Source organism: Doryrhamphus excisus, chromosome 6 (assembly GCF_030265055.1).
Source record: "Doryrhamphus excisus isolate RoL2022-K1 chromosome 6, RoL_Dexc_1.0, whole genome shotgun sequence".
NCBI lineage: Eukaryota > Metazoa > Chordata > Actinopteri > Syngnathiformes > Syngnathidae > Doryrhamphus > Doryrhamphus excisus.
The window spans coordinates 6,158,983-6,174,103 of NC_080471.1; the positions used below are offsets into that span (position 1 = coordinate 6,158,983).

General features: G+C 40.5%; 1 protein-coding gene and 1 long non-coding RNA gene across 7 annotated transcripts in view; one reads left to right on the top strand and one right to left on the bottom strand.

Annotated features, from left to right (window-relative positions):
• Positions 1-15,121, bottom strand: part of LOC131130761 (A disintegrin and metalloproteinase with thrombospondin motifs 20) — a 141,138-nt gene that overhangs the window by 43,217 nt on the left and 82,800 nt on the right. For all 6 annotated transcript variants that reach the window (XM_058074674.1, XM_058074675.1, XM_058074673.1 and 3 more), the window contains one exon: positions 2,072-2,242. In XM_058074674.1, the coding sequence (XP_057930657.1) occupies positions 2,072-2,242 (171 nt within the window). The remainder of the gene's footprint in view (positions 1-2,071; positions 2,243-15,121) is intronic.
• On the top strand, positions 5,818-14,195 carry LOC131130762 (uncharacterized). The gene is made up of 3 exons (XR_009130084.1): positions 5,818-5,981; positions 9,862-10,002; positions 12,819-14,195. It is a non-coding gene; the product is annotated as an uncharacterized LOC131130762 (long non-coding RNA).

Consider the following 15,121-nt stretch of genomic DNA (forward strand, 5'->3'; position numbering starts at 1 on the left):
TGGGCAAGTCATTGTTGTTTTTAATGTAGAGCCCTGGTTTAATATATCAGGTTGAGCTGTGAGCTGGAGATACATTTGTAAAAAGATCAAATTTCTTATCTCTCCTGTAACACCTAATTTAAAAAACTAATAATTTTGTTACTTTACTGTCGCCATTGAAGGCAGATATTCTGTCAGGATGTCAGGGTAAACATGAGAACACGTGACAAAACCAGGAAGTGTGAGGAAGGCTGGACCGTCTGAATTTACCCGGCTGATTCGTGGCTGGAGCAGGAGTGACATTCACTACGGTATGAATAAAACTTAAAAGTCAATATTGTATATGCAAACATTTTGCATTGGACCTGAACAATGCCAACAATGAAATGACATCATCTTCCCTATTTTTGCTTCTGGCTCCCTCTGTCGGACAAAATTGCATTGCAGTCATTTTCTATGCTCTCCTCCAATGAAATGTTTTTTCTCAAATGCATCATAAGAACACTTAAAAATGTTTTTTTTTTTTTTTGACTAAAGAATTCAGGCAACTAAAAGAGGCTTTCAGTTTAAGTGCTCTCAGCAAGCCCTTAAATTTAGATTTTTGCAATGTTTTTGGTTAATGTTCTGCTGGTTGTTGAAAAATATGGAATTATTTATTGGAATAAATAAGTCATAATAATTATTTGTCATGATGAAAAAAATGCAGTTGCAGCAGCAGTACAACACCAGATTCCTATAATATTTTGACGTTATTCCCTTAATATACACTGTATACATTTCCCAACCTCCATCCATCCATTTTCCTCCGCTTATCCGGGTAGGGGTCGCGGGGGCAGCAGTCTCAGTAGGGAAGCCCAGACTTCCTGGTCCGCGGCCACCTCCTCCTACTGTCAACAGTGTGGACCGGGCACTGCTTCCCTTTTCTGAGGCGCCAGACGGCTTTCCAGAACCTCTTCGAGGCCAACCGAAAGTCATGCTCCATGGCCTCACCGAATTCCTCCCACACCCGACAACCGCTGAAGCCACGTGCCGTTTGGCCTGACGGTACCTGTCAGCTTCTTCCGGAGTCCCACAAGCCATCAATGCTCGATAGGACTCCTTCTTCAGCTTGACGGCAGCCCTGACCTCTGATGTCCACCATTGGGGTCAGGGGTCTGCCGCCATGAGTGGCGCCGACCACCTTTCAGCTGCAGCTCCAGCCAACTGCCTCAGCAATGGCGGCACGGAATGTGGCCCATTCTGACTCACTATCCCGGTCCTCCCCCTGGGATGCAGGTGGAGTTCTGCGGCGGTAAGAGTTGAAGAGTCGACAAACGGGAGACTTTGTCAGACATTCCCAGCACACCCTAACTACTCGTTTGGGTCTCCCAGGTCTGTCCAGCATCCTCCCCCACCATCTAATCCAACTCATCACCAGGTGGTGATCAGTTGACAGCTCAGCCCCTCCCTTCACCCGTGTGTCCAGAACATGCGGATGAAGGTCTGATGATACGACTACAAAGTCGATCATAGACCTGCGGCCTAGGGTGTCCTGGTGCCAAGTACACTTATGGACATCCCTATGTTAAAAACATTCTCGTCTTTGTTGTCATCATAAAGGTCTTCTGGATCACTCCATCTTATTCCCCTCCATGAATCACCACCTTATCGTGGTGGAGGGGTTTGAGTGCCCGAGTGATCCGAGGAGCTATGTTGTCTGGGGCTATATGCCCCTGGTAGGGTCTCCCAAGGCAAACAGGTCCAAGGTGACGGGACAGACCAAGAGTAATTTCCCAACCACATTTTCAAGAAATGAAAACCCCCCATTTTGGTGCTATTTTCAAATGTTCAAAATATTTGAACTTTCCTCTTTCCTTGTCCCGTAATATTTAAACTTTTGATCAATATTGCAGTGCCATTAAAAGTTGCTACAGTAATTTGATATGCTTTGCTCTGGTTTGTCTGGTGAACAAATTCAGTTATGATATATTGTGTTTGAAATTAAAATAATTTTTCACTCCCTGATGTGAACCTCCAGTGACCTGCTAAGACTTTCCAAAGTAAAGTCTTAGTTAGATTAATTACAACTGGATGTAACGTAGTTGATTCATACCTTGCTCCACCTGTTGGCCTTCCAAGTTGGACACCCTCGGCCCCGACAAGTCTTCTGTGCCCGTGGCCGAGGAAGGTGACGGCAGTGCTGCTCCTCCAGTTTGCTTTGGTTCTTGTGGTCAACGCAGGTGATCTCCCGGTGTTTGGTGCCGCGGCCACAAGTCACCGAACACTACATGGGAAGGTAAATTAGGATCATTTAATGACTGAAGATGACACAAGGAGCATTCAATTATACAGTGCATCCGGAAAGTATTCACAGCGCTTCACTTTTTCTACATTTTGTCATGTTACAGCCTCATTCCAAACTGTATTAAATTAATCTCTTACCTCAAAATTCTACACAAAATACTCCATTATGACAATGTGAAAAAAGGTTTTTTTGACATGAAAGATCTCAAGGATGATCAGTGGAAAAAAGATGCACCTGAGCTCAATTTTGAGCTTCATGGCAAAGGCTGTGAATACTTATGTAAATGTGATTTCTTAGTTTTCTATTTTTAATCAATTCAAAAAAAGTCAAAAAAAACTTTTTCACATTGTCATAATGGAGTATTTTGTGTAGAATTTTGACGTAAGAGATTAATTTAATACAGTTTGGAATGAGGCTGTAACATGACAAAATGTGGAAAAAGTGAAGCGCTGTGAATACTTTCCGGATGCACTGTAACTCCAGCATCTGTTCAATGTTGAACTCTTTCAGACAGTTTGAGCTAACAAAACGTAGCACTTCTTCTTCGGTTTTAAGCCGGTTAGCATCCATTACTTGCACATAACTTAGCTGCAGCCACAGCCTTACCACAGCCATACGGAAACATTCACACCCCGAGTAGACCAGCCCTCATGTTCTATTAAACAACCGTGTGTCTTCAATAGTCAAACTAGTCACATCACATCCTTCCAAAAACCAGAACTTTCAACTTTCAATGTTGGCAGTTCCCTCTTGACCAACTGTGCTGGCAACCAAAGAAATGTGTCCTGGCCCTTCTATTGTTTATCTTTGTGACTGTGTGTACACTGTTAGTATACTGTATACTGTATATCAGGGATGCTCACACTTTTTCAGCATGCGAGCTACTTTGAAAATGACCGAGTCAAAATGATCTACCCACTACAAAAATGCAAAACATCTATTTATTTTCAAATGTATTGAGGATTATTTGTACGTACAATGTATGTTGATGTACCTTACATAACCAAATGAGCCAATATTGCAAAACACACATAATTAACTATTAACATTTTTTGTAATTACTCCACATTTCCCTTCTTTGGTACTGCGATGGTAGAATGGCATATGAGGCAAACGCACTTGGAAAAAGACATTGTGAAAAAAAAGTCCACCTCCCATTCCGTATGGAAGTGATATGTTTTTGCCTTTTTACTTGGTCCAGCTACTTCACTCATTTTAGTGACCATAAACTTTAGCGAGGGCTTAAAATCTGACGCAATTCGCCGACTAGCTTAGCACTTTGCATCGCTGTTTACGCATGAGCGGTGACCTAAAGGTCAAAATTCAGTTGTCATCTGACTGGTTGTCCTGTATGTCAATCAAGTAACGGGGATGGATGATAGGCTGACATCGTAAGTTCTGCTGCACTTAGAGACGTTGTTTGATTTGATTGGTCGCCCGAAGGGCAACATTCAGTTGTCATCTGAATGGCTGCCCTGTATATCAATCAAGTGACGGCATTGATGCGAGGATGATATTTTTTTAATGTCACGCCGCGATCGACAAGTACCATCTCCGCGATCGACCGGTAGATGGCGATCGACTTAATGAGCACCCCTGCTGTATACTATATAGAATACCTTATCTGACATCCGAGTGAAACACTGTGATGCTTTTTGTTGTCCTGTCCAGCCATTGGGGCAGATAGTATTATCGATGTAAATGCCCTTACCTGTAGACAGATTTGCTCTGCCAGAGAAAAATGTAAGATACACCTTGCCTGTCATATATAGATGATATAGTCATAATAATCTATATAACTGACTGATGTCTTTGAAAGGATACGGAAGATGTATTCTTGCGTCATTTTAACTCCACCCATTTTACTGCCACCAACACTATGTACAACAATGTCTACTGTGCATACTAGATGCTTTTACAGGATCTTTCCTCGGCTTCCTTATTGGAATAACCACCGCCTCTTTCCACTTTCACAGTCGACCCTCTTCCCAGACATTATCATCGAGTTCTAACAGTCTCTTGAAAGCTTCCCTGGAGTAGTTGGTTTGGGTCTGGGTGCTAATAGCACTCAGCATCTCTTCAAGTGTGTCATCCAAAGGGTGTCGAAAACTTCTGCATGTTGACTTTTGTGTTTTTCTTCTTTTTCATTTTACCTTCTTCGGACAGGTTTTCTGAGCTGTGCATCTTTGCTCTCTCCTGACCCTCTCGTTCTCCTGATCATTCCCAATATTTCTCCCACCAGCGTTGTTCTTTCCACGGAACTGCGTCTTTCTTTTTTTGCTTGCCTGATTGTTCTTCTGACTGCTGCTTGAGTCTTTTCATACAGAATTAAATTTGGTATGTTGTGAGTTCTTTTAACCAATCTGAATGCCTGCTCATTTGTTTTATAGCCTGCTGACACTCCTCTGTCCAACATGGTACAGACTTCTTCCTACTCTTGCCTTTACTCTTGGGTATAGATTTTTCTGCTGCTACAATGTTGTTTGTGTTACATATAAAATAAATCACTATCATTAAAACAGTTAATGGACCTTCCAGGACACTGGAAGGTCACTACGATTAATAATTCACCACACACTATGAGCAAAACTCTGAGACTGCTAGTATCGTCATCAATGAAGGGAAGAGGGAAAAAAAAAACGTGGTTGCCTGAGGCCTGCACACGATGCACAAAAGCCTGCATCCAAAGCCAACCGGCCAGAAGACAGACTCCCAAGATTTCTCTCCTTCTTTTAAATAGATACATTGACCCTGCTTCCTGTCTGCATTTCACGGCCAAGCGAGTGTACTCCAAACATCTCGGCTAAACAACCGAAATGGAACGCTCACGCTCAAGGAATGCTGGCCAGGCTATTTAAACTGTAAACAAACCAACGACTTAGCCAGGGGGCCTGCTGTCAACTGCAGAGGCAAGACGTATGGCGACGAGACCATCATCTGGTACCAATAATGAACTATGAAGAACTTCAGGAACGCAACCGTGAGAGTGGGAGGGGGAGAAAACCAGTTATAAACCAGACACTCTGATGAAAGCACTGGTTCAGAGATGGGGGATGACAGACAATGAACAATTAGGCTATGTTTTGCTTCATGGGCTTCAAATACGTAAAACACTGTAGAAATGCATATTTTCCATTTCACATGAAGGACATAATATGGCATTGTTCTCTTAATGATAACCCCACTTCTCAGAATAACAAACAAGACTGGAGTAACCACGGAAAAGCAGGACCCTAACGCTTGTTTTTTTCCCCCCAACAGCGTAGTTGACACTGCAGACACATGCTGTGCCACACATTGTAATTACCCAAACATTTTAAAGACAGGGCGGCGGCATCAAAGCCGGGTCCAGAGCGTGGTGGTTTCACATGCACGCCAAAATAGAAGATAACTCCCTCCACCGGCTCAGCTTTTTGAGAGGCTTGCGGTGGTGGGTGGGTGGGTGGGAGATGGGGTGTTGAGTTGAGGAGTCGGCCCCTCCTCTACATCATAAAAGAGGCAGGAAGAAAGAAAATTGTAGCTGCATGGGGACGCACGCTCCTCTGGCTGAACTTTATCTGGGGGAGGAAAAAAAAAAGTGCTCCTCCTTCGTTTCATATGTCAGTTCATCAAGAGAGCTGGCACAGCACCGCAGCGTTAGCGGACCACTGGACGACTACAACCTCGCAGACAAAGATGAGGACATATATATATTTATATAGCCGATTGAAGACAACAGGTAGGAGCACCCTTCTTTACTACCCAATACTGCGCTTGACTTATGCTCATGCTGCTCGTATTCTGAGAATTTTAGCATGGCTCGCATGGGAAACACGCTTGTGATGCTTTTGACCACCCATGTTGTCACAGAAATTAATTTCACATGGTTAGCCCAGTTAATCCGGACGAGGAGGAGGTGTAGAGGGGATTTCTGCAAGCATTACACTGGAATCTACTCATCCAATTTGCATACATGAACCAAGCCAAAGGAGAGGAAAAAGCTTTTGGACGTTTCAGGAAAGAAAAGCACAGACACGAGCAATACAGCTGCATGTAATGGAGCGAGAGGGAACAATCCAGCCATGAAGTAGCTCCAGAGCGACATTCCTCAGCGACAGTTTCACGATTGATTGCAGAGCAAATCACATAATTGAGTGCAAAACCACTTAATTTACAAACAGTGAACAGGTGTGGTGATTGTCAAGAGGCAAGCAAAAAAAGTTCTTATCAGAGCCGGCTGGCCCATGAGGCAATACTGTCATCATTCCGACATTGCGGACTCACTCTGTTGCATTTTTTAACAAATGATCAATTCATAAATTATCAATGTTTTGTGGTTGAATTCAACATATTAGTAAAAAAAAAAAAAAGGCTAAATTTTACAACAAATACAAACAACACTGGAGAAAAAGTACACCCAAACACCAACTTCTTATCTCTTATCAGAAATGACTGCTATTACTATACACGCAAACAATACATGGAAACTTTCACATCAGCAAAAAGAAAACATGTATTAATAAGTTGCATCTATAGAGTCTAGCATTTAAATATTTGAGGATCGGATCAAAGCAAAAATTCATTGACATTCGCCAAAAAGTAATATTTTTATGTGGAGATTTCAATATTAACCTTATGAATTCAAATAAGCAAAACAGAATAGATTACTTATCGATAATGTTTATAGACAGAGTTTATATCTCCAAATCACCCGACCAAGTAGAATTACAGATCATCACTAATTGATAACATATTCATGAATGACCTTGATAACAATACAACTAGTGGACTGCTATTTAATGATATTAGTGACCATCTTCCAGTGCATTCGATTTACAATGAAAACTATAAAAAGAGAAAGAGCGAAGATACAAGGATATTCAGAAGACTACAAGCAGATGAAAGTTTTGGAAAAACAAAGATAGGAGACATTATCCACAGAGAGAAGTATCGAATAATAATAAAAACAAAGGGAAATCATCCATGGATGACAAAATGATTGCAAAATTCCTGTAAGAACAAAAAACACTTTGTGTTGATTTATAATGCAAAAACTAAAGAAGCAGAAAAAACAGAATATATAAAAATACGTTTTGAGAGTTTGTAGGACGGAATATTACAGTCAATTACTAAACAAGTACAAAAACAACATTAGAGCAACATGGGGCATCTTAAATTGTATTATAAGGAATGGCGCTAAGAAAGCAGACCACTCTCATTTCATAGATGGAGATGCCAAAAGTAAGTAAAATCTAATGAATGCTTTGCGAATATTGGACGGGAATTTGAAAAAAAAATGCAATGGCTCGTAAGGGAATGCCACATTTGTTGACAATTCCTAAAGATGCCATCATCGGGCACAAGCAGTTGGAGTTCCTGATTCCCTACCAGCAAAAGAAATGCATTTTAATCTGTCAGCAGCATTTCACACTGGACTGTTATATGAACATGGGCCAGTATGCAGCTGGACTAGCCAACACTTGCTGAAGCCCTACGCCAGGGGTGGGCAAACTTTTTGACTCGCGGGCCGCATTGATATGACAAAATTTACGAGGGGGGGGGGGGGGCATACTATATATTTTACACGTAACAGTCCACCTGGTATTATTGTATCTGTAAAATTGTCATGCAATCTGCTATTATTATTTATTATTTTATATTTATATTTAAATATTTTAAAAATAATAAAATATTATAATAATTACAATAAAATTAAAATAACAATTATTATATTATTATTATGTAAAATGTGCAAATATAACAATAATATTATATATAATTAATATAATAATTAGCATTAATATAATATTATAATAATAATAATAGTTCTAATAATAATTATAATAATCTAATAATAATAATTATTATTATTATGTGCTTGTGTCCCTTTTTTCAGGAGCACTTTGTAAACAACAGACCATGTCAAAAAACGAAATTGATACAACCATCAAAAGGTTGGCTCAGGCCATGATGCCAGGTTGTATGTTGAGTTTAAATGAAATACTTTGGAAAGATTGGGCGGGCCGTATTCAAACACTTGGCGGGCCGGATGTGGCCCCCGGGCCGTAGTTTGCCCACCCCTGCCCTACGCCTTCCCAACGTTACTTGGTCGTGTGGAAGAGTCAGAAGGGCAAGTAGTAAGTAACAATTTATCAGCGTCCTAACTGTGTTTATTTTGTCTAAGTCCTGGAGCAAAAGCGCTTGTCTGTGTAGCATTATAGAGTGTGCATACAGGGAGCAGGGTTGCTAATAGTCATTTCCCACCACAATTAGTGGCTCTCCACTGGTAGTGCCGCAAAACAATTATACATTACCGATGCTGTAGAAAACACTAAAAGAGCCATTGAGAGAAGTAACCTCTTTTCTTGAGAAACTTGGGACTGTACAGTCTCTACTTCCGGATCGAATTTGGGATCCAACACATGTGGCTGTATGTTGCAAGCTAACAATTTAAAAAGATACATCGCCGTTTATTATCAACTCCTATAAAGTTGGGTTCGCAGCTAGCAGCACAAACCGGAAGTCCTTCTCAGCACTCGGGAGTGTGACCAACCACAGCGGAGGAGGCGTGCTGTGGGCGAATACATTCAAACAGGTCGTTTTCGCGGGGAATCACGAATAATACAGCTGAATGGGTGCAGATTCTGGAAGAACTAGAAAGCTTTCTGTGCTGGTTATCGTGTGTAGCTGCTCTACTTTCATACTGGCAACCCAGAAATTACCCTGTCGCAGGTAAGGGAATCGGACACATGCAAATTACGACCCTCAGCCAGTTAGCAGTGCTCAAAGTAAAGACGCTAACTTTTTGGTAAACGAATCTACTCCTATTACAAACTGAGGGTGGGGGCCAAAATGGGTGGTAAGTCCATTTTTTTGGACAATATTCCTGTAACATGTCACACAAATTCAACAAGTTTTTATTTATTTTTTTTTATTTTTATTTTTTAAAAAGAGCATTGATGTTTGCCTCTCAATCCGCTTTGCAATGTTAGTCTCGCCAGCTTTCATGAAATCAAATCATGTCATTTGTATTCGGATGGCTTTCAATCTGTGCATGTTTTTAAGAATACATGGACAATTTGTAATTCCAGTTATGGCAATTTTTTTGTATTTACCACAAATTGAGGCTCTGCAGCCTTTTGTTTCGATAATTTTGTATCAAAAGTATCAGTATTTCACATTTTGAATGAAAAATAATGCATTGACATCAGTGAAAGACATGGTACTTTTTTTGCATTGTTATTTTTTTTTTTTTTTTAGAATTAAACAATATTTTCAATGCAGAATGAGATGCTGTTGGAGGTTTTTCCAAACTGGGATTTGTAGCATTTTTAAGCCTTTTTAAAAATGATTTTCTACTTAATTTGCTTAAGAATGTTGTCTGCCGTGTGGAAGAAACAAACACAGTATGTCCTTTTTTACTCAGGTCGTGTTCAAATTGTGAGTGTCTGTCTGTTAATACTTAGGATCTCCACATAGACAAATATGGTATGACTTTCTTAGTTATGACATTTTACCCTCACCTTCCACATTCTACTATATTTAAGTGGCTCACAGTCCAAATTAAGCAAGAGGCGAACTAAGAGCACATCTGTATCTCATGTCTCTTGTCTCACCAGTATCAGCACGTCAAGAAACTTCAAGAGGAAACTCGACAAGGACGGACGATAAAGAATCACAGAACATGCGAGTCTGTGTGTTCCTTCTTTGTATGCTTACGTCCACAGGGAGAGTCAAAACAAAACACACGGAAAGAGCTGGTAAGAATGTCGTCAAGGGGAGGAAGGACAGGAATGTCAAGAGAAAGATAAAAGCAAATAGCGGGAAATTCTGACGTACTGTAGTTTTGCTTTACTGTGTCCTGTCCAACTAAACCTTGCATGGTCTGAGTATACGGTTTCTTCCACGCTATTTCCTTTTTAAGTCAATAGCACTCAGCAAAGACATACCAAGCAGACGTTCCGGACTAAACATTCCACAATGGGGCCTTTCTGTTGTCGCACACGTCCTGTGACGTTATTTATTTCAGTCATATTCCCCATGGCAGTCAAGTAAGAAAAAGTGCTCCAACTTTTAATGTCGGCCAACAACCTCAAAGAAGATCTGGAGCCAACGTTCTCCAAGAAGCTGACACAAGAGAAGAAGAATGCATGTTTGAACTATCGACTTATTTGGTCAAATGTTCTTTTATGTCATTGAACATCCAAGTTTGTTTGCCTTTGCCGCAGGTCTGAAAAATAGCGAGCATTTAGAAAGAAATATAACATCAAGACAAGCCTTTAATATCCATTTTACATCGTACATTTTATCTTACATTTCAATAGAGGGAAATTCTTTCTTTTGAATGAAGATACACAAAAATGGTAAAAATTCTTTCTTTTTTGAAAAAAAACCTTTTAATATTACATGATGAAAGTCCTCGTTTTAACATTTTTGTAATGCAGCTTATTGTCTCAAAAAGATAATGATAGAGCATTTTTGGAGGGTTTCTGGTAAATGATAAATGTTTGTTGAAAAATTGTCTTTTCATTAACTCTGACTTTTTGTAATAGTTTTGACTTTTTTGTCTTCAAATTATGACAATTTTAATTCAATAATTCTTATTGGAATATTATATCATTATATCATTTTTACTGTGAGCGTCCACTCTGGATGCAGAAACTGCTGAGAGCAGATATTCATGCGATAACTAGCCTTGTATAAAGGTAGGTGGGTAGGTAGGTAGGTAGGTAGATACAGTGAAGAAAATAAGTATTTGAACACCCTGCTATTTTGCTATTTCTCCCACTTAGAAATCATGGAGGGGTCTGAAATTTTCATCGTAGGTGCATGTCCACTGTGAGAGAGATAAACTAAAAAGAAAAATCCAGAAATCACAATGCATGATTTTTTAACAATTTATTTGTGTGATACAGCTGCAAATAAGTATTTGAACACCTGTGTATCATCTAGAATTCTGACCCTGAAAGACCTGTTAGTCTGCCCATTAGAAGTCCACCTGCACTCCATGTATCATGCTGAATCAGATGCACCTGTTTGAGGTCGTTAGCTGCATAAAGACACCTGTCCACCCCATACAATCAGTAAGACTTTAACTTGTAACATGGCGAAGACCAAAGAGCTGTCCAAAGACACCAGAGACAAAATTGTACACCTCCACAAGGCTGGAAAGGGCTACGGAGCAATTACCAAGCAGCTTGGTGAAAAAAGGTCCACTGTTGGAGCTATCATTAGAAAATGGAAGAAGCTAAACATGACGGTCAATCTCAATCGGAGTGGAGCCCCATGCAAGATATCACCTCGTGGGGTCTCAATGATTCTAAGAAAGGTGAGGAATCAGCCCAGAACTACACGACAGGACTTGGTCAATGACCTGAAAAGAGCTGGGACCACCGTTTCCAAGGTTACTGTAGGTAATACACTAAGACGTCATGATGTGAAATCATGCATGGCACGAAAGGTTCCCCTGCTTAAACCAGCACATGTCAAGGCCCGTCTTAAGTTTGCATATGACCATTTGGATGATACAGAGGAGTCATGGGAGAAAGTTTTATGGTCAGATGAGACCAAAATAGAACTTTTTGGTCATAATTCCAATAAGCGTGTTTGGAGGAAGAAGAATGAAGAGTACAATCCGAAGAACACCATCCCTACTGTGAAGCATGGGGGTGGTAGCATCATGCTTTGGGGGTGTTTTTCTGCACATGGGACAGGACGAGTGCACTGCATTAAAGAGAGGATGACTGGGGCCGTGTATTGTGAGATTTTGGGGAACAACCTCCTTCCCTCTGTCAGAGCATTGAAGATGGGTCGTGGCTGGGTCTTCCAACACGACAACGACCCGAAGCACACAGCCAGGAAAACCAAGGAGTGGCTCCGTAAGAAGCATATCAAGGTTCTAGCATGGCCCAGCCAGTCTCCAGACCTGAACCCAATCGAAAATCTTTGGAGGGAGCTCAAACTCCGTGTTTCTCAGCGACAGCCCAGAAACCTGACTGATCTAGAGAAGATCTGTGTGGAGGAGTGGGCCAAGATCCCTCCTGCAGTGTGTGCAAACCTGGTGAAAAACTACAGGAAACGTTTGACCTCTGTAATAGCAAACAAAGGCTACTGTACCAAATATTAACATTCATTTTCTCAGGTGTTCAAATACTTATTTGCAGCTGTATCACACAAATAAATTGTTAAAAAAAATCATGCATTGTGATTTCTGGATTTTTCTTTTTAGTTTATCTCTCTCACAGTGGACATGCACCTACGATGAAAATTTCAGACCCCTCCATGATTTCTAAGTGGGAGAAATAGCAAAATAGCAGGGTGTTCAAATACTTATTTTCTTCACTGTACATTCATCCCCACGGGGGAAATTTGCAAAGCAGCAGCACACTCCTGTCATATACTGTATGATCTTTGAATAGCTGCTTTATCTTTAAACACAGCAGAATGCTCCTCTCATATAGAGGATGATCATTGAGATGAGATTTCTGCCATTTGTCCTTAACAGCAGCATAGAGCTGCTGTGTACACAAATGTGTCCTGCCCCGTCTCTAACGTTTTTGTGGTCTGTCCTTAAAAGCAACAGAGGGCTCCTCTCACAGAGGATCTTTGACAAATTATTTTCCAGCAGACTATTCCTGTTGTATAGAGGATCTTTGACAGGCATTTTTCTGGTACGTTTTAAAGGGAAACTGCACTTTTTTTTAATTATTCACAATCCTTATGTGAAACAGGAACACATATTTCTTTTCCTTTTCTGTGCAGGGTCTTTTCATTTTTGCATCATTTCATGTACACACTCTGATCATGCATTAACACGTACACTGATGATAATATGTAATAGTTGCAGTATCTTGCCGTATTTTGATGATTATAAACATAAGTTAGCTGAAATAAACTTTTTTTAATGCACAGAAAAGGAAAAAAAAATATGTGTTCATGTTTCACATAAGGATTGGGAATGTTTCCAAATAAAGTCCCATTCCCCTTTTAAGGCAGCAGAGTGTTCCTGTCAAAGACAGAATCCTGGTGCTGGTCCACAAAGAAGCAGCTAAACACTTGCAGACCTTCACATGGCCTGTGACTTCAAAAATTCATCATCCATCATCCATTGAGCAGCACAAGACAATCATGTTTGAGAAGAAGTCCTGAGGCAAAAAGCTGAAGGATGGACAAGATCACGCATCATCTGCTTTGGGAGGCCGACATGGCTTTTACACAAAAAGTGCATCTTGTTGCTCTAAAAGCCCAATGCAACACCATCTCCAGGAATTCAAGCCACGACAAGACGCAAAGATGGGTAAGGAAACGTGAGGCTGCTGATGTCATGAGCATCTGACCCCAGATGACAACCTCGGCCTACCCTCAGGATCAGTCAGCTCCATGGGAAGCGGCTCCTCAGGAAACACTGTGGTTTTATTACCAGCACTAAATGACTCAAATTGATCTTTTCCCTGACAATTGATCTCATACAAGCAAGGAGACATGCTGGCGGCTTTGAAGGTACCATGAAATAAACACCAGCAGTTTTGGGTCTTTTCGTTTGACTTTGTAGCATAGATCAATGAAGCGCAAGCTTCTGTCACAATAGAACCCCATCATCGACAATACAGTACATATATACCATAGAGCAGGGGTGGGCAAATATTTGGACTCCTGGCCGCATTGAGTTAACAAAATTGTCCAGAACATATATTTAACACACACATACACACACACACACACACACACACTATTTTATGCTTATAATTTTTCTTGAATTATTTGTCTAATGTTATCTGTAGAAGTGTAATACTATCAGCTGTATGTTCTCATGTCAATTTTTTCAGGATCACTAAACATCAGACCACATCAAACTATGTTATTTAATTTTACAGTTGTGTTGTTTTTTTTTTTTTTTTTTTACTAAATAAGACTTGCAAGTCATGTTGCCAGTTTGTATGTTAAAAGTTGAAATAGCAACTGGCGGGCCGGATTCAAACGCTTGGTGGGCCGCATGCGGCCCCCGGGCCGTAGTTTGGCCACCCCTGCTGTAGAGTGTCTACAGTATACTTATGTAAATTGCCTTCCATGGGGGCCAGAAAATGTCTTTATAAAACTTCACCAAAATGATGATCACATTTACATTTATTATTGTAATACTGACAATGCAAAATATATATATTAGTCTAAAATATAAATGTATAAATATAAATAAAATATAAATATTCTATTATATATATTTTATTAGTCATTTATCATTGATCAATTTTCTGACCTATACATGTTAGAATGCTGTATTATCATGTTAATCTATGCCAAAGTTTCCGATCAGTCTACCCGAGTTCTTGAATGTGAGACCCCAGTGCATGCCCCCATCAGCCAATGTAATGAGTGACTGGTGTTCAACAGTCGGGGCGGGGACACGGTGACACAGACTGCTCGCCTTGACGTTGGCTGGCTGCCCCTCATAGCAACGGAGGAGGAGGTTCAACTTAGCTGCATCCGTAATTTGCTTTGTAAACATTTCACCTCAACTGGGTTTCAGATGCTGTTTTCAATTATCAGTAATGGCGGAGTTTGACCGGGAGATTATTCCCTTCCACTGCATTTACTTTCTATTTACTTCTATGGTTGGGCGTTCTCCTGTTGGCTCTGTTAGCATTAGCTCGCTAACGTTAAGGCTGTTGACAGTGAAACGTGCACATTGGCTATAAACGGTTAAGTAAGTAAGGCTAGGGAACTGGTGTTGAATTGTATGCACTTCTGGGTGGTATTTGGTACCTTTAAGTTAGTGGGGGGTCAAGTGTGGTGGGGGTCATGTTCACAATGTTATTTTTTTACTTTTTGGTTCAGCGATCGATGAGGTTATGGCTGAGCCTTTTGTGAGGTCTGCTATTTTGA